The sequence below is a fragment of the Zymoseptoria tritici genome, chromosome 4, assembly GCF_000219625.1.
Source record: "Zymoseptoria tritici IPO323 chromosome 4, whole genome shotgun sequence".
NCBI classification, from domain to species: domain Eukaryota; kingdom Fungi; phylum Ascomycota; class Dothideomycetes; order Mycosphaerellales; family Mycosphaerellaceae; genus Zymoseptoria; species Zymoseptoria tritici.
This window is the reverse complement of record NC_018215.1, coordinates 1051417-1076361: the sequence shown is the minus strand read 5'-3', so window position 1 is coordinate 1076361 and position 24945 is coordinate 1051417. Positions and strand designations below refer to the sequence as shown.

The window sequence follows — 24945 nt, the reverse complement described above, 5'->3', positions numbered from 1 at the left end:
AGGAATGCAGTGAGAGCAAGCCGCACTTGAACAAGAGAGCCCACCTCTCACTCGCTTATTGCTTGTGACTGAACTTCTGTGACAGCACTCGATTGCATTCACAGATGACTCACCTCTACAGGCGCGACTTCGAACCGCACGCATGAATCTCCCTCTAGCGGATCCGATCCTCCTCGCACAGGACATACCCGAGACTCTGACCGCGCGACTGCGGTCTTCCGGTCAGGCAGTATGCATGCGGTTCTCCCACCGCGGTGACCTGCTCGCTTCCGGTACGGCCAAAGGAACGATCGCGATCTTTGACCTCGAAACGAACGGAGTCGCGCGTAAATTGAGAGGTCACACAGCTGGACGCACAGTACAGTCGCTGTCATGGGAGAAGAGCGGCCGATATCTGCTCAGTAGCAGCGTAGATTGGAAGGTCATACTATGGGATCTCAACGATGGCAGTCGGTTGCGGACCATCAATCTGGGTGCGCCGGTGTACATTGCGGAGCTACATCCGTCAAACTTCAAAATGTGCGTGGCCGCATTGTATGAGTACAGGCCAGTGCTGGCCGACTTCACGAACGCCGCGAACGTCAAGCAGATGGCTCTACCCAATTTGCCCAAGCGTGCACCACACGAGGAGAGCGGCGAGAAGGCCGACGCGAAGCACTTTACAACAGTCGCAGCCTTTACACCTACTGGCTCGCACATCATCACTGGTACGACCAAGGGCTGGTTGAACGTGATCAGCACGACGACGCAGCAAACAGTCTACAGCACGCGACTCTGCAGCAAACCAATTCTCTTGATTCGGTTGAGTGGCAGTGGCCGCGACCTGCTCGTTAACGCATCCGACACAATCATCCGCACGATCAAACTGCCTGATCTCTCGAACCCGAAACTGCAGGACGATGACATTCATCTGGAAGTCGAGCATAAGTTTCAGGATGTCGTCAATCGTCTGTCATGGAATCACGTCGCCTTCAGTAGCAACGCCGACTATGTTATGGCGTCGACCTTGATGAATCACGACATCTACATCTGGGAGCGAGGTCATGGATCGTTGGTCAAGATTCTGGAAGGGCCGAGAGAAGAGCTAGGTGCAGTGGAGTGGCATCCAACTCGCCCATTTGTGGCGGCGACTGGGGTTGAGAGTGGGAAAATATACCTCTGGTCGATCAATACCCCTCAGCGATGGTCGGCGTTGGCACCTGATTTCGTGGAAGTGGAAGAGAACGAGGAATACATCGAGAAGGAAGACGAATTCGACATTCACGACATCACTGAGCTGCAGAAACGCCGACTGGACCAGGAGGACGAGGAGGTCGATGTCCTCACTGTGGATGCGCTGCAGCTGGAGAGAGAGGGCCGACTGGCCAAAGGAGGAGATGCTAAAGATGGCGAGGAATTCCGCATGCCTGTCTTGCTGGACATGGGCGAGTCGGATAGTGAGGATGAGATCGTGGCGATCGGCACAGGGCAGTATCGGAGGAAAAGCACTGCTCAAGCGGATGATATGGACTTTGGAGACGAAGAGGACGATATCGAAGGCGAGATTGAGACGAACGGTCATGTTGGTACGAAGCGACGACGTGGAGATTGAGACCATCCGGATGTGGAAAGAAGCATGTCTTGACTGGCTCAAGTGCATCTTCTATCCTCAATCTTACAGACCGCCCCTCTCGAGGGGCACGATCGGCCGAGCACAAGGAGGACGCTGCAGATCTCCCAATCCGGCACAACATGGGGAGCACTGCACCATGTCGTCTCGGTGGGGAAGAAAGCCAATGTCTTCTAGCCGAAGACGAACATCGACGCGGGCAATCGATTTGGCTTGACGCAGGTACGAGTTTTGGCATCGCATCGGCCGGAACAGACGACCGTGCAATTGTCTCGTGTTCGAAGAAGTGGAAGCGAGAGCGAAGGGAGTCAATAGTCTGGGGCACGATGTCGCCTCCGAACGATTCCGAGAAGGATCCGAGCCCGTTGACCAGGTTACGGCAACTTCTGCATGTAGAACAACGGTAGATTCTGCGAAGTGGCAGCATCATAGCGAAGCGAATAACAAAGAGCAAATGTGAAAGACCGACACCTCAAAGCCCTATTCAATGCGTGACTCTTGCTGTCATTCTGCCATCACGATATTCTTCTATTTCCCCGTACATCGAGCAACTCCACAAATTAAACTCGGCTAGAATCGGTACGTGTGAGATCTGGACATTCTCACTCCTGACTGCCTTTACACATACCTCACCATGGCATCTGTCACACGAACTCTTCGTCCGCTCGCTCGCGCGGCAGCATCAACCGTATCTCGAACGACTCTGAGCCGAGCAGCATTGGTCCGATCAACTCCAGCAACGTAAGGAAGCACACTCTCGCCACACAGCACTTCTTGATCTGACCACTCCTTAGGTCGCGATGTTTAACCTCTACGCCTCAACGAAGAAATGCCACACCCATGGACCTCGACGCCCTCCAACCCACGCCGATCTTCCACCTCAGCGAGACCGAAGCCGCCATGGCCGAGACCGTCAACAAGTTCGCCAACGATGTGATCCTTCCGAAAGTACGCGAAATGGACGAGGCGGAGAAGATGGACCCGGCGATTGTGGAGCAGCTGTTCGAGCAGGGTCTCATGGGCGTCGAAATCCCCGAGAAATACGGTGGCGCGGGCATGAACTTCACATCTGCTATCGTGGGAATTGAGGAATTGGCAAGAGTAGACCCTAGTGTCAGCGTCCTGTGTGACGTGCATAACACACTTGTCAACACTGCGATCATCAAGTGGGCATCCGAAGACCTCAAGAAGAAGTGGCTACCGGCACTCGCCACCAACACCGTGGGATCATTCTGCTTGTCCGAGCCGGCATCCGGTTCCGACGCCTTCGCAATGAAGACTAAGGCCGAGAAGACCGCGGACGGCTACACGATCAACGGCAGCAAGATGTGGATCACCAACTCCATGGAAGCAGGATTCTTCATCGTGTTCGCCAACCTGGACCCATCCAAGGGCTACAAGGGTGTCACAGCTTTCGTCGTTGACAAAGCAAACCCGGGCCTCACAATCGCGAAGAAGGAGAAGAAGCTCGGAATCAAGGCATCGTCGACCTGCGTTATCAACTTCGACGACTGCAAAGTGGCAAAGGGCGACCTGCTCGGCAAGGAGGGAGACGGCTACAAGTACGCCATCGGTCTGCTCAACGAGGGTCGTATCGGTATCGCCGCCCAAATGACCGGTCTCGCCCTCGGCGCCTTCGAAAACGCCGCCAAGTACGTCTGGAACGACCGCAAGCAATTCGGCCAGCTGGTCGGTGAGTTCCAGGGCATGCAGCATCAGCTCGCGCAGGCGTGGGTCGACATCCAAGGCGCTCGTGCGCTCGTCTATAACGCCGCACGCAAGAAGGAGGCGGGTCAGGACTTTGTCATGGATGCGGCTATGGCTAAGCTGCAAGCCTCCAATGTTGCGGGCAGAGTTTCTGGCCAGGCAATTGAGTGGATGGGTGGTATGGGATTCGTGAGAGAGGGCCTCGCGGAGAAGTACTGGCGTGATTCGAAGATTGGTCAGATTTATGAGGGAACGTCGAATATCCAGCTGACGACGATTGCGAAGCTGTTGCAGAAGCAGTACACGACATAAGGTCGTGGGGAGGACTTGGCTTTGCTTGCTATGGCGTTTTGAAGCGTTCGATATGTTGAAGACTAGTCATCTAGGACGAATTGAAGAGTTGCCAGCATCTCATTAGACGTACACCTTCCATGCGCCGGCGGAGGTGAATTTCATTTTGCTGAGATTGCAGACACAATCCCCATACTCGAGCTCATCATATCCTACGCTTCACATCGCTGAATAGACAGACCCTGAGAAATCACACCCTCCCTAGCTAATCTATTCCTCGCTTTCAGAACAACATTCAAACTCCCCATCACAATCTTCCGCACCATCCTCGCCTCCCCGTCCCTCACACCCTTTGAACCTTCAAGCTCCATGCTTACCAGTCTTGCACTGCACATCTCGCTGCCTGCGAGAACTTTGACGCCGTACCCGGAACGTAGAGTGTGCTTGAACAGGCCCAGGGAGAAATAATGGGTCGTTGCAATGCGGTGGGTGATTAGAGTGTAGCGGACGTGGAAGCCCGCGGCTTGGGTTGTAATGGTCTCCTAGAAAGAGTTAGTACGCATATCTGGCTGGCGTGTTGCGTATTCTGTTGGCTTCTGCAACCACTTACAGAGTGCTCCATTTCCAACTCTTTCAAGCACTCCCTGACAGTCTCGATCAGCTCGAGCAGGTCTGGTGAAGCCAGGGAGTCGACTCGGCGTATTCGTAGCTGTCGCGGTAGCTTTGGCTCGGTCTCGACATTGCGGTAAAATGATAGCAGGTTATTCTCGGTGTCAAAGAGCCGTCCGTGCTGCACATTTGCCATGACGAAAAGTGGGTCGTATGGTAACGGCCAGGGCGAGGACGGCTCGAAAGATGTCTGGGTGAGCTGCAGAACATTGTGGTTTGGCTTTGCGAAGATCCTGCCCAAATGATGGGCGTCGTTGATGTGATCGCTGCGAGTACGGTCTTGTTCGAACGATGCTGCTCTGCCGTGAACACATCTCCGTTGAGCATCTTCGAAACAGCGACGGGCGACTTCCGAAGACATGACGGAAGCATGCAAAACACAGACACATTCGTTGACGTTAACAGCAGGTTGAGGATTCTTGCCAGACGCCAATAAAAGTCGAGCATCATCGTCCGGCAGCCCAGTCAGGACAGCAGTCTGTTCAGCCGCAACGGTGCAGCCAAAGACTAATCCACTAGACCTCGCCAGAGAGCTCTTCTTCGCGATGCCATACGAGACAGCCGCCTCGACTCTCCGGTTCTGCAAAGCGTACAAATCGCCAAGCCAATACGCAGCTGCACAGTCGCCGTCGTCGAGTTGCTTCAAATCCAGGATCGGTCTCCTTAGACATGCGATGAATCTGATCTCAGCGAGGTCCCATTCGCCCCTGAGACTGGCGCAGACTGCGACGAGATGCTTTACGCGTCGGGCACGTAGATCTTGGACTGACTTGCCATGTAGGACTTCCAACCAAGCTTCAAGATAGTTCTCCGCTAAGTCCCAAAGGCGGTGGTTCCAGAAGTAGACAATGTGCTGAATGCGTTCGGCTTCGAGGTCATGGTGATAAGTTGTGTCGGTTGTGTTGGGCGCGTAGTAGCCGTGCAGGGCCGTATTCTTGGACACGGACGCTTCTGTCACCTGGCCGTTACATGTGGCTCGCTGTACAGTGGGTCTGGTCGAGGAAGTAGCACGCGGCGAAGGGATGAAGAACTCCTTGGTCTCGCGAGCTCTGATCGCTGGGCAATCGGCCGGCAAAGTGTGCTCAGGCGTCGTATCGATGCAGGCTGCGGCATAGAAACGCGATGGTATATGTGACCTTGACGATGCCGTTGGACGTGGCGGAATCGCAGGCGGTTCTTTAGGAAGTGGTGTTATTGGAGGCGCACAGAGTTTGAGCGGCTTCCTGTTTTTCGTGGGCGGAGTCTTGATTGGGACGCGTGGTGTGCACGCTGTTGAAGGTGCCTTGCATCTTTGGCTTGCGGTGATGGGCAGTGACACACATTGCGGGCTGGATACTTTTCGGGAAGACGCGAGGAACTCGTCGGCTGTCAGTGTGCGGCCAGCTTCAAGGTCAAGATCGAGGTCGAGATTAATATCCAGTGGTCCTCCGAACTCAACTCTGAGGACCAGGTCACTGCTACGATGTCTTTGAGCTTTCGTTGCATGCGTGAGAGGGACCTCGCTGATCGATTCGAGGGGACCGCGGTCTGTCAAGGTGGTCGAACTTGGCTTTTGTGCCAGAAGTCTAATCGTCTCCGGAGGCGATGAGCTGTAGAGATCTTCCGACGACGAGTCGCTATCAGAAGGCGAGGGCTGCTCGGCCACGTTTGCGATCATGTAGGTCTTGATTGGAGCGATTTTTGTGGTTGGCTTGGGCTGCGGTGGCGGCGGAGGGGTTCGCCTTTTCGCAGGAGGTGGCGGTGGTCGCCGTGCAGGCGGCGGTGGTTTGTGAATTGGACGTGAGGCAGGCCGCGGAGGTCGCTCGAGAGGCACTGAGAGGCTGCATGCCTTGGTTCTGATCTGTTGGTCGTTTGCGCTTTGATCAACTCTGACGGTGCTACTGGATTGAGGCGGCTCATCTGCTTGGTTATCTCCAATTTGAGCACCCGATGCTGCGTAAGCTTCAATGCGATCAGCATCTGCTAGACTGGATGTCAAGCACTCCTCGTCGGATTTGCTCAACACTGCAAGCTGGCGTCTCAGCACAATCCTCTGCTGTAGTTCTGCAACCATGAGATCCCGGTGTTGTGAATTGAGCGTTGTGTTGGCGTCTGCTGCCACTGGTGAGTGCTCATTGGTGGTCTTTGCGGACGACTTGGGAAGTTTCGTTGGCGTTTGGGCTGCGACCAGATCATCACGAACTTGGCCTGAGGTGGTATGCTGTTGGTTTCCAGCGGACCTGTTGACGTGCTTCGTCGATTCCGCTCCCGGATCAAGTGGCTGGCCACAGTTGGCGGGTTTGCCCAGATGGGGAGGCGCTGTCTTCACGGTCGCGTGAGGATTTGCCGGAGCCAGAGTAGTCGAGTCAAGGATGCCGACATCCGGCACTGTCTTCAATTCTTCCTTCTCGAATTGGGCTTCATCGCAACCGATAAGCTCGTCAAACATCAAGATAAGGTCCTGGCATGTGTACTCGAGATCTGACTTGAAGCCAGATACCTGTTCCAGATCCACGGAGGGAGCGACGCTTTTCTTCGGATTCAACGCGCCGTTCAGCGCTTGGAGGATATCCTTGCATTTCACCAAGCCTTCGTCGAGAGTTTTGAATTCGTGATGTGGTCGCGGACTGTCGTCGAGAGCCTCGTCAATCTCTCCCAAGGTGTTTCGGAGTCTCCTGAGACTGCTTTTCAGAACGCTGCCGGAGCTTCGTGGGGTTTGGCCTAGCACGGTCAGTCATGATTGTTCAGCGTCCACGCTCGAGAGTCTCACACTGCCCGTAAAGCTTGTGAGCGAGGATCTCGCATTGGCGAGCTCTTTTGACGGCGGGCGAAATCATTGCAATAAGTTCGGCGTGGATGCTGGGAATGAGGTCGAGACCAGGACTGCGTCCATGTACATATCATTGCAGCTGCGCCTTGCAGCTGGGATTCCAAACTGCCAGGCCCATCTCATCCCGCGGAAACTGAGTCAAACGGAAGGCCCGAAGCAAACAATTAGCCGTGCGACATATGTTCGTGACACACTGTCAATGGCAACCGAAGCACAACACCAGGACATTGTGAGACGGAATCGTGAGCACCCGGGTCAATCGCCGGCTGCCATGATCGATACTGCCACATTGCATCGCACGATTCAGCTTGATCGCCTCTTCAACACGGCGATAACAAGCCACCTCTTCCTCTCAACTTGATTTTCAATCCCACCATCCCTCTCTCTCGCCCAGTCCCGCCTCACACCAGCCACGTCCTCTTCAACAATCTCCTCAACCTCCAATCCCTGCTCTTCTGCCTCGTCGAAGAACCCAGCGAGGTTTGCACGACCTGTGTGAAATCCAGCAATCGCCAGGACCCGTGCCTCGAAGGAGTCATCGAGCAAGTGAAGCATCGAAGTCACCAAATTCTTGTGCTCGTTGGGCATCCAATAGCAGTCAGCGGCCACGATACGCGAGAACGAGTGCCTGTTGCTCGTCGCAAACGATGAGGCGCAGTCTCCCCACTCGTAGCCTTGGACGCTGTACTTCGACGAAAACTCCGGCGGGATTGCCTTCTTTGTGTTGCGCTCGATGTTCTCGATGAGGGCCGTAGCCGGGTAGTCTGAGATGACGACCTGCTGAGTCGTCAATAGTTGTCATTACGCGAGATCGTAGATGTGCCACGAACCTCTTGTGCCCCTGCGAGACAGGCCACGATGCCAGTCAGTCCAACTCCTGTTACCACAATCATCCTTAGCTAGCTCTTTTGGTGTTCATGGTGTCGATCACTCATTCCACACCTGCTCCCAACTCCAACACTCGGTGTCCCTTCACACTCCACCTCGCATCCACTTCTGAGCTGATGAGCTCCGCCATCTTGAGTCCGGCATTCCACAGGTAGTGTGCGTACAGTCGCCGTTCGTCTTCGCTTTGAGGATCCGCGTTTCGCAGTTCAATGTCGCCGAATCGTTGGCTTCGGTATACGATTACGCTGCGCTCGTCGCCGTGCACAATTCGTGTATCACCTGGAAATATGAGGCCCGCGGCGAAAGCGAAAATGTCTTCCGCCTCTTCCTCCTCGCCGTCGAGAGGAACGACGGAGATTAGGTCCGTCAATGACATTGTCGAGGTCGCATGGGCAGCTTCGTAATGGACGGTCGATCATCCCTTGCATGAGTTGTGTGGCGCTTGTGAAGACATCCATGGATGAGGCGTTGCGGGGGATCTGGACCTCACTCCCAAAAAGCTCCCACCAACGAAAGCCACTCCTCGGTCATCGCAGATGTGTCGGCAAAACGGGCGAATGGAGCTGGAGAGCTTCAGCTTCTCTCTTGAAGTGAAAGAGGCCATATACTCGTGATGTTTCTGTTCATCGCGGAGGCGTAGAACGTTCAGAACCCGAACAAGACCAGATCACCACAGGACACCATGTCCTACACTCTCATCTCAGCCACTCCCTCTCCATACGCCCGCAAGGTGCGAATCACCCTGCAGGAGAAAGGCATTCCATTCGAGCTGAAGACGGAAGTGCCCTGGGACTCGACGACCGAGACGCCTCAATACAACCCGCTGGAAAAGTTGCCAGTGTTGATCGGCCAGGATGGTAAAGCTGTCTACGAAAGTCACTTTATCTTGGAATGGCTCGAAGCTGTATGATAACTCACAATAGTCCATTGCAATACTAGCTGAGATGAGTTCGCACGTCTAGAAACATCCCGACCCGCCCATGCTGCCTAAGGACGTCGATGACAGGCTGTTCGCCAAGCAGGTCGAGGTCGTAGCTGATGGTTCGTTGCAGCTTGCGAGCTAACAGCATGGCACTTGCTGACTGGTGTCCAGGCATTTGTGATGCGCTTGTGCTGAGCTTCTTCGAGAAGATGCGAGGGGAAGGCAAACAAAGTGAGCCGTGGAAAGCAAGGTAGAACATCGATGCACTCAGAGGCTAGGAGATGAAGTGCTCATCTCAAGTATAGGCAGATGCGCAAAGTCGACGGCGGACTCCAAGCCCTGGCTACATGGTGAGTACAATTCTTTGCGACGCGCTCGCACTCACCCCGTCCCGTGCTAATCAAGTCGGACATGTAGGCTCGACCAGGGCAACGGCCAGTATCTCATCGGGGATTCGTTGACTCTGGCCGATATTGCAGCGGGCTCAGTCCTGGGATATATGAGCGTTCGCTGGCCAGATCATGCGTGGAAGACAAAGCATCCGAAGCTGAAGGAGTACTGGAAAGGCTTGGATGCGCGGGAGTCGTTTGCCAATACCAGGCCTTCGCCGCAGAATATTCAAGATCAGATTGTTTGAGTGAAGCGTAGGCACGTGGAAGGACGAAGTCTTTGAGCGAACGTAGTCGTTGAGATTGGGATTTTAGCAGTGTCTATCGTGAACCAGCCAGTGGCTTACATATCTTTGCGAACGTATCTGTTAACGATGTCAGTAAAGCTCGAGGTCTTGGAGGATGTGGTATGACATACTCAACAGGACCGTCATACTCGTGGCGTCCACGAACGAAATAGTATCCGAACGCGAAGCACACGACAACGCCATAGACCAAGATTGCCCAGTTCATACTCGCTGCGTCCGGGCTGGGAACAGCGGGGAAGAACAAGAACAGGTATGCAACCACCAAGAAGCAGCATGCGATAACATTGACCGGCAGACCCCATCTACCCAGGCTGAACTTGGAAGCTGGGAATTTCTCTTTGCGCAGACGCTTGCCGATGACGGTTGCGATGACTGTGAAGTAACTCGTGAAGAGGCCAGTCGCTGAGACTGAAAGAATGATGTTGAAAGCGGTCGTGGAGCCGATGATGATCAAGGCGATCAGAGATGTCCAGGCCAGTGTGACGTATACTGCGTTGGCCGGGACGCCGCTGTTCGGTCGCACGTGGGAGAGGAATTGGTGGAAAGGAAGGCCCTTGTCACGAGCGAAAGACCAGACTTGACGAGAGCTAGTGGTGACCTGGTTCACGGCGCAGAAGAAGTACTAGAAAGTGGTTAGCGATATGGCGACAAGTATGCGGTCGCCTTCTACATACCATGACCATCATGACGAGGATGAGAACAATGGTAGCAGCTTTGGATCCCGTAATATTCCAGATGAGCTGTGCCCAAGGCTGACCGGTCTTGGAGTCCAGTAGCGCAGGCAGGTCATCGATGGCGAACATGAACGTGATGATAGTGATCAATCCGAGACAGTAGTTGATGATCGAAGCAGTGAAGATGGCTCGGGGCAGAATGTATGAAGCATCCTTCAACTCCTCAGCCAAATGAACCGCGCTATCGGCTCCGAGATATGTCGTAGTAGGACCAATCATTCCGATGAGCGTTGCCAGACCCAATGAGCCCCATCCGTTGTCATCTGCGAAGGTCGTGAAAACAACGCCGGCGGGCTCGCGGGGTCCCATGGTCCACATGATGACAATGAAGGCGAAGAAGCCAAAGATGTGAACGACGACGGCAAGACCTTCGAGGACGGGGAGCTTTCCAATGGCAAAGGTGTTGAAGGAGATAGCAGCAAGCACGTATGCAATGGTCAAGAGCGCACCGTGCCCTGGTTTATTGTTAGCATGTCATGCGATCGAGTGCTTCAGTGGTTAAGCAGACTTACATCCTTTGATCACGAAGCTCTGATCGCAAACACTGATGAGTGCCAGAACCTGCTGAGCACCCACGTATGCCACCGTAGGCATGGCACCTTGCCAACCGAGCGCACACAGCCATCCGACGGCATAACTGAGAGGCTTCTGCAGATGTGGTGGTGCGAATTCGGATACCCAGTGGTATTGTCCTCCGGACGTGGGAGCCATCGAAGCGAGCTCGGCCATGGACAACATGACGAAAAACATGCCGCAAGTGACGACAAGGGTGAGCCAGATGGCACCGGCTGTCCCTCCGTTGGCCAGGGAGAAGATACTGGTGGTAAGAGTGAACTCCCAGGTCAATCCCAGCACAATGACATATCCGACGATGGAGAAGAATCTGAACCGACGCTGTTTGATGTTAGCATGTTGAGATGGCGTCTACTTCTGCGGACGTAAGACTGACCTTGAGTTCCTGCTTCTTGCCCAACCGTCTCATGTCACGGTTGTCTGCACTGATGTGTTAGATGCGATATATCAAGACATGCCATCGACATCCTCACCATGCATCGGATCATAATTTCTGCCCGGAAGCTGCTCCTGATTTACGAGATCGCTATCGGCGTCCACGTCGCGAGAGTCGACTATCTGCTCCTTGCCGAACTGGTCCATCTGTGCAGTCTCCATCCTGATTGCTGTTGCTGTTTGCGCGCCCGCGACGACGAGGTCTCAACAGCAGTCCAAGGTAAAAAGAAAAGATAAGAATGTGCCGAACCGCTGCCGAGCTAGGGGCAAAACGACGATGGCGAGGTCTTATTAATGGACTGCACAAGTGATGTTCATCAGAGGTGACCGAAGTGCACGAAGCGACCTTCCTCGCGGGAGAGAGACCCACTTAACGCTCTTACCACGCGTGGTGCACGCTCTCACTCGCAGATGATGAGCAGGCTTTCCACGTTGCAGCAGATCGATAGCAGAGACCTCCTATTGGTGAGTGGAGATGGGAGGAACGTTCGGCGTCGGCGAAGAGCGAGTCCGGTTGTCATTGCTCTTCTAGCACGCAGACCAGCGACCAACTACTGCACTCGAAGCTCTTGCAGCACGATTTTACGAGATCGCCGAAGGATTTCTGCTCCCATAAATCTGCGACGGTTCTCCTCGGCTGAGCTCCGCTCTTGTTGGTTCTCAACGCCGGACGTCGTGATCGACAGACGGGGACCGTGGGGCTGTCAAGCTCGTCCGCAGCTCTGCCGGAGGTTTGCCATTGCGCCGTAAATACCTTATCGCTTCCGATGCCGAGGATAGCAGTCCCACTTTAAGCGATGTCGCGGTACTGTGCTCGTCAACGATACCACCATTCTACGACGTATATGTGAACCATAGTGCGTCAGCCATCCAGACATACCAAGCTGTAGTCAGCGACTCATGAACGAAACCAGCTGGGCTGGGCTGGCACGGAAGATTCGGCCGTCTGGACCGGGTCGATCAGTCCCTGGTCCGCATCCAAGTACAATGACGCCACAATGTGGAGATGCGATGCTTCGTCCAGTGTTCGACAGCCTGGGTTGCTTCGCGGAGTTGCGGCAGAGGCACATGTGCAGACCTTCCACACTCACGACTGCAGTGTGCCGAAGCGACAGCCATCTGTCGTTATTTGTTCGTGCGACGAACGAAAGTCCTCAGGCAGGTTCACGGCCTGTGACCGCTTCTGGTCCCTGCCGCGGTCTACACCCAGACTGGCTAGTCGTGAGGTCTCGTTAGGCTTTTCGAGAAGGAATGGGAAGCGGGTCCGAATGCAAGGCTTGAAATCGAAGACCAGGGAGGCCTGCAGCAATTGGACTGAGAGAAGATGCTTTGTATGCGCAGGCAGGACGCAAAAGCTCACCACGGTGCGCGTTCCAGGTGGTGCAAGTGCATTTGTATAGCATCGACGCGTTGAGCGAGATCACCGCGACAGTCCGCATGCTCGCAATAGCTCACAACACCCAGAGCAGACCGGCCAATTGCCAGTCGGAAGGTGTGTCAATGGCCGAATAGCCGCCATGCTATGGGTAGGAATGCAACTTATAACACCATCGAGGCGTGAATAGAGTCATATTGGGAGCTGAAAATGCACAATGGCCAGATTGAAGGACGATTGCTTCTGCGGCGTTCATCAGGTGCAGCCTTCAGCTTCGGCCCTCTTCCCTTGATCAGCGAAACCTTTACCGGGTTGACCTTGCAATAAGAAAACTATCTCCGATAGGACTTCTTCCCTGACGACGCGTGTTCAGTGTTCAACATCACTCCGTGAAGATACCATAGATTCTCCGCCCCTATGTCCCTCAATCACGCAACCTCCCGCATCTAATCGTGCGGACCACTCCGCCATGATTGGGTGTGTCTCGCGACTAGGCGCAACCGGATGCCCCCAACGTTCTTTCGGCTTGTGCCAGGCCTGGTAGCCCGAGGCCGCTACTGCCTCTCTCAAATCCAGATCGTCCGGCGTCGATCAACATGCAGAAAGGTGAGTTTGAGTCGTGTTCATATGCGAGCGACCTGCGTTGGGCAGAGAAGTGGCACAGCAGACACGCGGAGCAATACGACACATTTTCAAGTTATGCTTTCATTGACATCTGCACGCTGGCTGCGAATCTCGAGTCCTGCGTCCAGCGCTGCACCTTATCAGTCAAGCACGCCGTCTTCCTTCGCGGGTAGGAACTTCTAGTCCCTCGGCGGGTGGGACCTCTTTTCGTGCTTCAACTGCCGGACGAATCCTCCATCTCGCCTGCGTTCCGACCTCCACTCTGCTGGCCCGTTTCTCGTCATTATTATTACTGCATACATACATATTACTCCTCGCCTCCACAGGTCCATGTTCTCTCGCGAGCCGACAGCCGGGCGATCATGATTGACGGCGCCGGATTCGTGCCCACGACAGATACCGACCACCGCGCCTGGCTTTGGGTAACGGGATTCCTGGCCTTGATATACAGCTTGCTATGTCTGGCGGCGCGAGTGACTGGAAAATGGGGCCTTCTCTGGTGGGATGATCTGGTACTGGGAGGCAGTTATGTCACAGCGTTTCTGCACTGGGGATTGCTGTTTACGTCGCTCAGCCATGGATTGGGTGTATCCGAGCTCGCTCTGAGTGATTCTGCGATGAAGACTGCAGCCCGGGTAAGCGAGGATTGTACCTTTTGTATTGTCCTGGTCGAGCTGCATGGATACCAATCCTTTCTCAGGGATCGTGTTGATGTTTTGGCAGGGGACATTTGCCGGCAGAACGCACGTCTAACATGATGACAGTTATACTTTGCCGCCAGAGTACCTTTCTTCGTATCTCACTGCCTCTCCAAGCTCAGCATTCTCATCTTTACCCGCCGAATCTTTGCCGGAGACATTCACAAGTGCGTCGATTCACTGCCTTCAAATTGGACAATCGTTGACATCGCCTCGCAGGGAGAACATCATCTTCGGAGTAGCCTACGCAATAACAATTCTTTACGGAATTGCAGGAGTGCTCCTCAGCTCGGCGGGATGCAGACCCGAGGAGGCTCTCATCGCCAGGGTCAACGCAGTATGCGATGCGAATGTCCGTGCAGCCCGAGGCTTTCTCCCCGCGAATGCCACTGACCCCAAATGTAGGAAGTCCGATGGGCTATCATCACCATCCTGGACGGCCTCAGCGAGATATTCGTCCTTGCCATGCCCGTCTGGTTCATTAGCAAGAATCAGCTGAGAGCATCCAAAAAGCGCATTGTCGTGCTGGGTAAGACGAGCGAAGGGCAGGAGGCCTGTGGCCGTCCGAGATTGTCTCTCGGGCTATGCCAGCAGGCATCAGTCTGCCCTCATACCCTGATTCCGAATGACTGCTAAGCCTTCCCATTTTGTTATAGTCTACATCTTCAGATTAATTGTACTGGGCTTCAGCATCGCTGTCACGGTCACTTACTTCCAGTTTCTCCGCGGCGGACGCAACAGCATCGGGATTGTCAACGCGGTCGTATGGGAGGAGGTCCTGCTGGCGTTCTCGATCATTTCAGCTTCTTTCCCCTGCTTGCGGACCTTCTTGTGGGCGTTCATGTCAAGAGGTGAGTGTCCACCTTCTCCGTCCACCACCTGCCGAGCACAGCTGACTCCCTGACCCAGGCCTGATGACCATGTACGGCAACACCACCACGGTCTCCGGCTCCGAGCAGCGATCACACCACACCAGCGTCCAATTGCAATCCCTGAATAACAAGTCCGGCTCACGCCTCGACTCTGAGCCGGGAAACGATGGCACAACACGGCCCGCACGTCTCCGGCCCGAGTGGCTCGAATATCGCGTCAACGTGAGCGGAGAGGGTGCGAAACAGAAGAAGAAGAACGGCGCAACGGGCGGCCTGGCATCATTGAGCATGAGAAGGAGTGATGACTCAGATCGGATGATCATCCATCAGGAGACGTCGTATCGGGTGGAGAGCATTTGAGTGAGCGTTCTTGTTGGATAGCTTTTTGTTTTGAGCGGGAGGCATTTGGATACCCTCGCTTTCGTGGTGGCTTCGGATTGGCCTGGGTTGAGGGTTGGATATGTATGCAACGCACCTACGACCACCTCCTTGTGGGGTAAGCATGCTTCACAATGGACATAGCTAGTAGATGTGTCCGTCGTGGAGAGGGCACGATATCACGTGCAGCTGGAGAGATGACAGGTCTTCTGGCTAGACTCCGAATGTGCAGGTCAATCAGGAGGACGTCGCCACACAGCGCAAAGCCGTCACTTCGTATTCTACATTGCGACTTTCACATGCAAAAGGTGAAGTAGATCCCTGCCAAAGTGAAGAAACAGGGCAGAATATATGGGGAAGTCGCGACAAACACCTTGCGTCAGCCTGCATCACCAAACCTGACACACGAAGCAAGGAGCTTCCCAACGTCGCTTTTGAGGTAACATCAACCTCACGTTCAGAAAACCACCACCTTTGCTCAAGCTATCGTCAACATCAACATCACTTCCATCAAAATCGAACCGAACTCCAAGCTTACCGACGAAATGGCTCAATTCGGCGCCTTTTACACCGACAACTTGGGCACGCCATTGCGCGTTGCTCAAGTGCTTGGACTCACCAGCACAGCGTTCTTCGCAGGTTAGTCTCCACTGCGCCGTTGCGCCGAATTCGGCATCTCTGACACTTCACCCAGGCAAAGCATTCAATGCCAGCTTCGCGACCACGCCAGCTCTGCTCGAAGCACCGGCTCCACTTCTCGCGCGCCAGTGGAAGAAGCAATTCGACGCCGATAAGTGGCTCGCGCCAGCCGTGGCAATCTTCAGCTCGGGTGTATTCTCCTACATCGCCTACAGAGGTACGAGGTTTCGCCAGGACTATTCCGTTCCTCAAACACTAACAGCAGTATCCCAGATCATGCCTGGACCAAGACATCCATCCTCTACGCTACCTCTTCCGGCCTGCTCCTCTCCCTCATCCCATACAGCATCTTCCTCTTCGAACCCGTCAACCAGAAGCTCGAAGCCAAAGCTCAGTCTCTCGCCAAAGCCTCACTCACCGACGCCAGCGCTGAAGCCAGTGTCGCAAAGGAGGAGACCACGCACGGTCTGGTCGACCAGTGGGCTACGATCAACCTCGGACGAGCCGTGATCGCGGGTATCAGCGCTGTGACTGCGGTCTGGGCGGCTGTGGATCGTACGGATGTGGTGCCGGCGACGCTCAAATTCGGATCGGGTGCGAATCGCATGTAGGGTCGAGGAGTGCGTAAAGGGTGGTGTGTCTGCGAGTGTCATCTCATCTCCAATGACGGCTACTGGACACTGGATGCGATAGCATTAGGCAGAGCCGTAGCATTGTACGAATAGAGAATGGTTCGAACGGTAGCAGATCTCACAATCTCAGGTTGGTACGGTAGAAAGATCAGCAACGGCTTCACAAGCGTTGGAGCTGATGAGCGTTGCAACATGTCTCGGCGATCCGCGATGGCATGACCTCACTCCACTGCTGCCCAACAATGTCGGCTGATGTTCCCACGGTGAGCACTTGCTAGGAGAAGATACTGTGTGAACGCAAAGGAAGAATCGACTCCCAGCCTCCCCAGCCCCGGCACATCACGCTTGACATCATCTGACCGCGCTGCCGGTTGCTATGGGCTCTTAGCGCTATTATCGCTGCGGGCAAAGTGCCGAACGCTGCAAAACACCCAGGGATGCTGGCACAACGTGGCAGTCCATCTGCACGGCGGTGAGCAAACGCACCAAGCAGAGTCTTCCGATGAACGAGAACGATCTGATCAGACCCAGTCAAAGGAAGCGGCGACATGTCCGCGCATTGGAAGTCAGCAAATGAAGCATCGTGGACAGGGTCGCATTGGTCTTATTCGTTAGCACTGCAGCAGGGGCCTCATTGGCTCTAAAGGAGAGACAGAGAATCATCTTCCAGGCAACATCCTTCTTTCTTCTGTCTTCATGACACTCGATTTCCTTGTGCATTGAATCATCCGTTCACCTTCAACTCCCGAGCGGCACATCCTTGTCATCCTCGCCGTTTGTGCGAACCTACCCACGAAACACGAGAACCGTCTCGCAAGCCTGCAGCTGCGGGCCGTTGGCATTTATTACACCCGTCCAGCGCTTCCCGTGCGCTGGAAACCGTTCTTCACGAAACGGTCGACTTTTCGAAGAATTCCAGGCGTTTTGCGGAGTCGAGGATTGAGATGCTCTTAGGGAATTGAACTTTTGCGTTTTGTCCGCTGCTAAAACCCACCTTGACAACCATACCGACGTCCGAACGACTGGCCCGAGCACAAAGCTTCAGTAACCCTCGAACGAATACAACTCTTCACATGCCTTGTACTATACAAGACCGGCGCATGATTGTATACACCACGATCCTCGACCTATAGCGGTCTCGGCCGCCCGCGACTCAACAAAACAACAACACAAAGTTGGCTTCGCGCTATAAGTGGCAGGATGGCTTCAGCTGAAGCACCACCACCCCCGCCACCTCATGGCGAATACCAACAACCACGCTCTTCGTCGAACAACCTTCCAGATGGCAATTACGACATATTCATCATACCACCACACTCGGCCGGCAGCGGTTTCGTATACTTGCCGTCGCTCGCACCACACATGAATTCGTTCATCGCCGGCTGTTGTTGCACGTTCATCGTGGTCTACCTATACAACACTTTCTCGCCGCTGGTCAAGTACTGCGCGGCGTTGGCGTTGGCGAATGGATTCGGTACGGTCGGGCTGTTGGTGGCCGTTGGAATTGGCGCGTGGGCGGTTGGACGCATGCAGGCAGAGTGGAAAGCAGGACCGCCGCCGCCGTCCGGGGGTGGATCTGCTGGCGCAAGCTACTCGCAACAAAATCGACACTCGACAGGCCCCCACGGAAACACATATTCATCACCACCACGGCCGCCACCTCAGACACCGCCACAACCGCCGCCGCAATCACCTCCACGTCCGCCGCCGCAGTCATCACAACCTCCGCCGCCGCAGTCATCGCAACCTCCGCCGCCGCAGTCATCACAACCTCCGCCGCCGCAGTCATCACAACCTCCGCCGCCGCAGTCATCGCAACCTCCGCCTCCGCGACCGTCACCCGCCGCAAGTGGGTGGGAAAAGGCTCGGGAAGAGACAAAGAAGCGAGAGGAGGAACGGAAGCGAGCAGAAGAGCTGAAGAAGAAGCGAGAAGAGGCGCAAAAGGTGCGCGAGGAAGCAGAACGCGCGGCAAAGGCCAAGGCGGAGATCGAAAAATGGGAGCAGGCGCGCGCAAGAGAAAAGGAAACACGAGAGCGCGAGGCACGAGAGCGCATCAAGCGCGAGCGGGAGGAGAAGGCAAAAGCTCAAGCTCAAGCTCAAGCTCAAGCTCAAGCTCAAGCTCAGGCTCAGGCTCAGGCTCAGGCTCAACAGCCGACTGCGAGATCACAAACCGGGACAGAGGACGCATACTCTTACCGACCGTACGACACCCCGAAGAAAGCCTCCTCGCCGTCCAAGACCTCCACGTACAAGTCATGTGCATCGTCCGTCTCCGGCGTGAGCGAGAGCAGCTACGCTCCGAGTCAAAGCACGGCACGGACAACACCGCCGCCCTCTCATCGTGGACCGTACTCGACCACCAACCCAAACAAGATCCAGATCAAAGCCGTGTATCTCTTCAGCGACAAGTCACCCCTCCGTCCTCTGTCTCAACTCGTCTCCGGCCAAGGTCCAGTAACCGACGGTCTGATCCTTCGCATCGAGACTGGAGGCCTCTTCATCGACGACGATGTCCGAGAGGTCGGACAGCGAGAATGGGATGTCAAAGCTTGGGCGCTGAACTTGGTCGAAGATGGAAGCGCGAAGAATGGACTGCATCTCTTCCGGGCGTGTACGAGGGATGTGGATAAGAAGAAGTACTTCTTTGTCCTGGCTGAAAGTGAGAGCTGGAAGGTCACCGCGGGAATCGCGAGGCTGAGGAAAGGCAGCCAGGTCCGGTCACTGAACTTCAGCACGGTCAAGGAGACGGAGGTGAAGGCTGTACTAGGGACGTTGGGGTGGTGATGAATGAGACTCTGAGGAATAGGAAGAAGGGGAGCAAAGTGCCCGATTGTTGGCAACTTCGCATTCCTGGACTACCAACCTGGAATGCGACAACGACATCAACGACTTGGGCAGGAGATGATTTGAACCATTGCGAGCGGCATCAGCGAGGAGTTTCTTGGTTTCTGGTCGGCCCCATAGCATATGGCTGACTTGCAAGCGTTGATGATTGTGTCTTGTAAATGTTGTACATACCCCCTGGAAGCGAACAAGCTTCTCCGCGCACGCCGCGATGTTGAGTACATTGAACGACTTCAACTTATATTGAACGATTTCGACTTCAAGATGACATCCTCACGCTCACGTTCTGTTGGTCGTAGAAAGGGGCGCGAGCTTGCATCTCCCCACTTCACATAACTTTAACCCCGTCAACAGATTTCATGACAGAACAATACAGCGAAGACAAAACTCCACGGCACGATTGATGAGACGAACATGAATTTAGTGGTGTGTGAACGTATTCCTGATTCGGTGACACATGAGGGCGCGGCAGCTAAGGTAAAGGTCCAGGCGACACATGGACGGCACAATCTCCTTCGACTCCAACTGCAACTCCTCCTCCTCCTCCTCCTCCTCCTCCTCCTCCTCCTCCTCCATCGGGAATCACCATGTCCAACCAAAGTGCACACTCGGACGAAAACTCATAGCGGTCGATAACAGCAACGCTGACAACCTGGGTGGTGAACGGGCAGGGTGGGTAGGGTGGGCAGTGTGCAAGTGCAAGTGCAAGTGCAAGTGCAAGGGATCTTTCGTCGTCGTGCTGTTGGGGAGTCGAAGCGTGTGGGATAAGTCGTTATTGAGGACGTTCCCAGAGAACGACTCCGCCCAATCTACACTCTTCGCGGATTGTGTGGGCAGTCTGCACCGTTGCCGTCCTTGTGGACCGTGCACCCCTTTGACGGATCATTGGGGAATTCGCAGGGCGCGGCCTTCGAGAAGCACAAGGAGTCAGCAGCAATCCTCTCGTGGCAACAACATGTACTCAAACGATGTCTACGTACCTCGACGCATGCCACACCTCCAGAAGCTACACCAGGCTGTGTGACAATGCACAGGCCGTACTTGTAGTTTGCATCGGGAGCCTGGCAGTATGATGTCGTTCCCTGCGGGATGGATCCTTAGCGAAGTCGGCAAAGACGAGAGTCAGTGAGGACCTACTGAGTCTGCTAGGGCGCCGGACAGCATTGAGAGGAAGACGGCGGCGGTGAAGAGCTGCATTGCTATGGTCGAGAGCTTGTTGTTGTTGTTGGCTCGTTGGTGGTAGTGATGCTTGGGTTTGAGGATCTTCACGTGATGTGGAAGGAGGCCGTGAGGATGCGAGTTTGAGGGGAAGAAGGAAGGTCTCATATGGCAAGGCCGTATGACACGCGGCGTCATTCAATTGACCAGGCCAAAGCCAGCGATCGGAAGCCGGCGGCATGACGACGCGAGACAGAGCGCTCTGGTCTCTTCTTACAAGTTGGCTCGCAGCTGAGCAGGCTGTGCTTCAATGATCGATCGCTGAGCTGGATACACCGGCTGGAGAGGAGCAGCTCGCGATCACCGGATGCCTGCAACATCCCGAAATCCGACTCATCCTTGCTTGCGCTTCCGCGGTGTTGCGCAGTAGGGATCGATATCCGTCAAGATCGGTCTTCCTCACAAAGAGCATCTAGCTTTCAGAATGCTCGCAGCGTACAACGAATAGCTAGTCCGAATCCGTTCGCGCAACAGTCGGGAATTCCGTCCTTGCCCTGTTGCCCACACGATTGCAGCCCATGTCTCCTTCGCAGCCCCTTCATCCGTTTCTTGCGTGCACAATGCTCCTGTCCGACTCTGCAGGCGTGTTCGGCCTTCCGCACCGTCAGATCCCTGGGCGCAAATAAGTGCTAAGTGCAATCCGCATGTTGACCAGGATCACCATAATGCGGTGTGCAATCGTGTAAATCATTGAAGTCAGGCGTGTAGCAAGGCTTGTCCTTCGAGAGAGGCGAAGTCAGTCGAAGGAACACAAGCAGGTGTCGCTCCTGTGATGAATGAAGAAAGGGAATAACGTACTTGGATGCAGGACCAGTAGCCAGTATCTTCCGGAGCATTTCCTGAACAGGTGCCCCAAGGGTTCGCTTGACAGTCGCCGGCGGCATGAGGGTCGCACTTCACGCATTGCTGGACGGTGTTAGTTCGCGAAAGTATCCTCGCGTGGCGAAGTGGAGAGACTTGCGAAGAATGCTGCGACCGTAGAAGTAAGTGCGAGGATGATGGAGAGCCGGAATATCTGCATTATTGTCGATGTGGCGTGGATATCGATGACTTTTTTGTTGTTGAAGATGATCTTGCTGCTAGCTCTGACCTCGAGGAAGTTTCGGAATTGTTGGCAGCAGAATGGGAGCGGAATGTTCAGGCGTGAACGCAGGTCTTATCTCTCGTTCCCTTCAAAACTGAACGTTGATGCTCGACGTCGCCAGGGCGCTCAATATGCGCGGATGTCGATGCTTGAGCTGACCCATGTTGGCGGATCCTAGTGCTCAGTAGCCGAGCCCAGAACGAGGGACAAGGCTTGTTGTCAAGGAAGTATACAGTACAAGCTGTGGGCCGCATACATGAAGCAGTGCTTACGCTAAAAACTCAATCGACACCATTTTGAGAACAGGTATCGACAGTTTCGCGAGGTCGCATTAGCTCGGGCGTACTCCGTCGACGGTCGGGTCGGGCAGTACTTCATGCTTTTGGTCCAGAGTCTGGTCCTGTCCGCAAAGCATGGATTGGAGCTCGAGTTTTGTCGAGACCTGCCCGCAAAGGGAATTAATTGAGTTTCCGACAGTAAGCATTATTCCTGTATGGATTCTCCGGTAAAGTCCATTCGAGGCAGGCCTGCAAGTGGCCCTCCTTGCGGAAGTCCACGGAAATGGACCCGTCCTTGGGAACATAAATGATTGGGATGTTGAGTTCTCGTGTACCTGTGGTCGAATGTGCCTAAGGTAGGCTTGACAAGTTTCTGCATATATGTATGCACGCACTATCCCCTTTGCAGCCCCTTTACTGCAGGAAGTCTGCCGCGCAGAAGGAACCGTGGCAGTGTCATTTCCACCGAGCACCACTTTAGGGACCGCCCTGCAGTCATAATAAGCGTCCGACGTGATGCAACGACAGGGGATACAGCAGCACGGACAGCGATCGACGCAATCCGTACTTCGTATCGTATCCGCCAGATTCCACGACAGGGACTACCTCCAAGGCTCCGCTCAACCCGCACCACTCACCTTGAACCTCGATGACTTCGACGGTCCAGTGCGAACCGGAAAACGAGCGTGTCATTGCTGTTGTGGCTCCTCCATCGCCCTCGAAGGGGAGTCCCCATGCTCTGACGCAGCAGGCCACCAGAGTTCGACATATGCGGTGTAGTTTGAGTGGAATTCAGGAGGCATGCTGTAAGTTTCTGACTGACGTGCCACGCAGCGCGATCGACAGGATGATGCTACAGCAATGGAAGGCACGGAGCCTCTCTTTGCCAGGTTCTTGTCTCAGAGCAGACCGCGTACAGTAGATCGTGCGTACATAGTTGATGGGGCGCCATCGTCGGCATTGTCCAGCGGATAGAATAATCATCAGCGGCTGATGAACAGCTCCCATCCTTTGAGTTGGTGCCTGAGGCTTCAGTCACCTGACATGCGCCCTACTTCCTCCTTCAATCGATCCACTCATCATCCGTCAATCCTTCCGATTTTACATCAACACCCATGGCCGCGAAGGTCGGTCGAGAATCTCCCGAAAGGAATGGGGTATGCGAAGGAGCTGTGGAGGCTGCGGACGCTGCTCGAGGAGGTTTTTGAAGAAAGTTCCCCAGGTTGGCCATGCTCGCTCGGTTTGCAAGTCCTGTCCTGGTAGAACGGTAACTTGGATCGGAATGGCCTTGCGAAGCGAACGGTGATGGCCTAGGAGGGAGGAAGGTTGCCTGCTCTCGATTTGAACAGCTGTGGTCATGATCGGACGGTCGATGCCACAGGGCGGAAGACCTATCCAGGACCAAACCCCCAGCGGCGGCAGGGATATCCGGTAGGGTTTCTCATCATCATCTTCACGGATTATGATGACGTGGAATCCCCTCAACCCTCAACAAGGTACAGCCGGTGTCCTGCACACAGGAGTAGCGCTTATGGCCGGAAACTCAATCGATGCCCCAGTTCGAGGCGCAGGAATCGGCTGATTCTCAAGCTCATATCGGCTCGGGAATGCCTGATGATGTGGGCAAGTTGATGTGAATTGCAAACGTCTTTGCAACAACAAAGCGGACCTGTTCGGGTATCGAGCTAACAGTATTGGAAGACTTTTCGAGCTGCCGTTGGCTCGGATAGGTCGGCGACCAGCTTTCCAGGACTGGCCGCTCATGCTCGCCTTGGAGCCTCGGACATGCACAATGTATGCTGCAGATCGCAGAGGGAAAAGCAGTGCTTACCTCGACCACTCAATCGAGGGCCACTTTGATGAGCAGGTATCGGCTCACTCTGGACACTGCGTTGGCTCGGAGATGTCAGCATGGCCAGAAACTGCTTCATGATTAGGATCAGATACAAAGCAAGACGTAGTGCATAGGCCCTTAGGCGTGTCGCCGGCCTCTCCGCGCCAATGCGATCTCTCGAACAACTGCTGAAATGTGCTCAAGCCAGGTAGATAGACTTTGTCGACCGTCCGCAATATTCCTGTGTGCAAGACACAGGTTGTGTACATATTGGGAATCCCAGCCATGGTAGATACGGATCACTAGGACTACTCGGGTCTTCCCTTGTCCGAGCGAGCCGGTAGAATCGAGACTGCACGTTAGGCCCTTGCGGCAGCCATGTCGCGCCACTGGGCAGGCAATCGTGACACTTGGTCTCTCCAAATAGGGACTGTTATATCAGGTCCGGATCAGGGTACATGTATCGCCGCATCCTCCTTCGCTCGACCTTTTCCTTCTTCAATCCCGACACGACCAAACACCCAAGAACGACCAAGCACTCAGAAACGACCTAACGCTCCGGATTACATCGACGACCATGCAGATCTCTCGGCTCTCTATCATTCTCGCAGTGGTTTCGACTTCCCTCGGCAACGACTGTACCGAAGACGACCCCTGTTACGCAAGTACTCCTTCATTCATCGGTCTGTTGATCTCTGACTAATCTCCCTTCAGACCTGTACTGGAATCAACCAGGATTTAGGTCCGGATGGCAAATTTCCTGACGGGGCATGTGTCGGCACTGGCCATGTTGCTGGCAAAGACGACAGCCGGATCCAGCCTTGTGATTGGGTACGTGACCAGTCCTACAGCATACCTATTGTCATTGTTCCAAGCTGACTCTGTCTTGAAGCAACATCCGTGCAACCTCGAACCATTTCCCCATGCCTGTGAGTAAACCAGAAAGCAGGAGACTGTCCAGAGCATGCTATCAAAGATTGGACCCTCCCAATGTCGTCACTGTAGTGTATCCGGAGCCTCTGCTGACCTTATGCGCTTTGCATTTAGGCACGCCGGATTGGAACGGCGGAGGCCTCGCGTGGTGCTAAAGAGCCATGCGTCGCCATGGGCATCCAGCCATCGCGATCCTGATCCT

At 54.7% G+C, this 24945-nt stretch overlaps 7 protein-coding genes across 7 annotated transcripts; 5 read left to right on the top strand and 2 right to left on the bottom strand.

Moving 5' to 3' along the window:
* Positions 1 to 142: 142 nt before the first annotated feature.
* SWDA2401 (COMPASS, Set1C complex protein) lies at positions 143 to 1591 on the top strand (the record flags this gene model as incomplete). The annotated part of the gene is made up of 1 exon (XM_003853426.1): positions 143 to 1591. The coding sequence occupies one exon, from the start codon at positions 143 to 145 to the stop codon at positions 1589 to 1591; it is 1449 nt and encodes a 482-aa protein (XP_003853474.1).
* Positions 1592 to 2074: 483 nt separating this feature from the next.
* MYCGRDRAFT_104112 (uncharacterized protein) lies at positions 2075 to 3654 on the top strand (the record flags this gene model as incomplete). Its single annotated transcript, XM_003853427.1, has 2 exons — positions 2075 to 2350; positions 2404 to 3654. The coding sequence occupies 2 exons, from the start codon at positions 2244 to 2246 to the stop codon at positions 3626 to 3628; spliced, it is 1332 nt and encodes a 443-aa protein (XP_003853475.1).
* A 3734-nt stretch (positions 3655 to 7388) lies between these two features.
* On the bottom strand, positions 7389 to 8349 carry MYCGRDRAFT_39862 (uncharacterized protein; the record flags this gene model as incomplete). Its single annotated transcript, XM_003852891.1, has 3 exons — positions 7389 to 7862; positions 7916 to 7962; positions 8028 to 8349. The coding sequence occupies 3 exons, from the start codon at positions 8347 to 8349 to the stop codon at positions 7389 to 7391; spliced, it is 843 nt and encodes a 280-aa protein (XP_003852939.1).
* An 813-nt stretch (positions 8350 to 9162) lies between these two features.
* MYCGRDRAFT_109052 (uncharacterized protein) lies at positions 9163 to 11607 on the bottom strand (the record flags this gene model as incomplete). Its single annotated transcript, XM_003852890.1, has 7 exons — positions 9163 to 9238; positions 9632 to 9649; positions 9703 to 10214; positions 10267 to 10781; positions 10839 to 11220; positions 11276 to 11319; positions 11373 to 11607. 7 exons carry the CDS (start codon positions 11494 to 11496, stop codon positions 9163 to 9165), a joined length of 1671 nt encoding a protein of 556 aa, XP_003852938.1.
* A 725-nt stretch (positions 11608 to 12332) lies between these two features.
* On the top strand, positions 12333 to 15446 carry MYCGRDRAFT_109051 (uncharacterized protein; the record flags this gene model as incomplete). Its single annotated transcript, XM_003853428.1, has 12 exons — positions 12333 to 12465; positions 12676 to 12698; positions 12804 to 12826; positions 13055 to 13186; positions 13286 to 13315; positions 13407 to 13502; positions 13686 to 13968; positions 14098 to 14198; positions 14251 to 14383; positions 14437 to 14560; positions 14688 to 14882; positions 14941 to 15446. 12 exons carry the CDS (start codon positions 12333 to 12335, stop codon positions 15261 to 15263), a joined length of 1596 nt encoding a protein of 531 aa, XP_003853476.1.
* Positions 15447 to 15806: 360 nt separating this feature from the next.
* MYCGRDRAFT_70947 (uncharacterized protein) lies at positions 15807 to 16730 on the top strand (the record flags this gene model as incomplete). The annotated part of the gene is made up of 3 exons (XM_003853429.1): positions 15807 to 15920; positions 15976 to 16137; positions 16194 to 16730. The coding sequence occupies 3 exons, from the start codon at positions 15827 to 15829 to the stop codon at positions 16529 to 16531; spliced, it is 594 nt and encodes a 197-aa protein (XP_003853477.1).
* A 1184-nt stretch (positions 16731 to 17914) lies between these two features.
* On the top strand, positions 17915 to 19336 carry MYCGRDRAFT_109049 (uncharacterized protein; the record flags this gene model as incomplete). Its single annotated transcript, XM_003853430.1, has 1 exon — positions 17915 to 19336. One exon carries the CDS (start codon positions 17915 to 17917, stop codon positions 19334 to 19336), a length of 1422 nt encoding a protein of 473 aa, XP_003853478.1.
* Positions 19337 to 24945: the final 5609 nt, after the last annotated feature.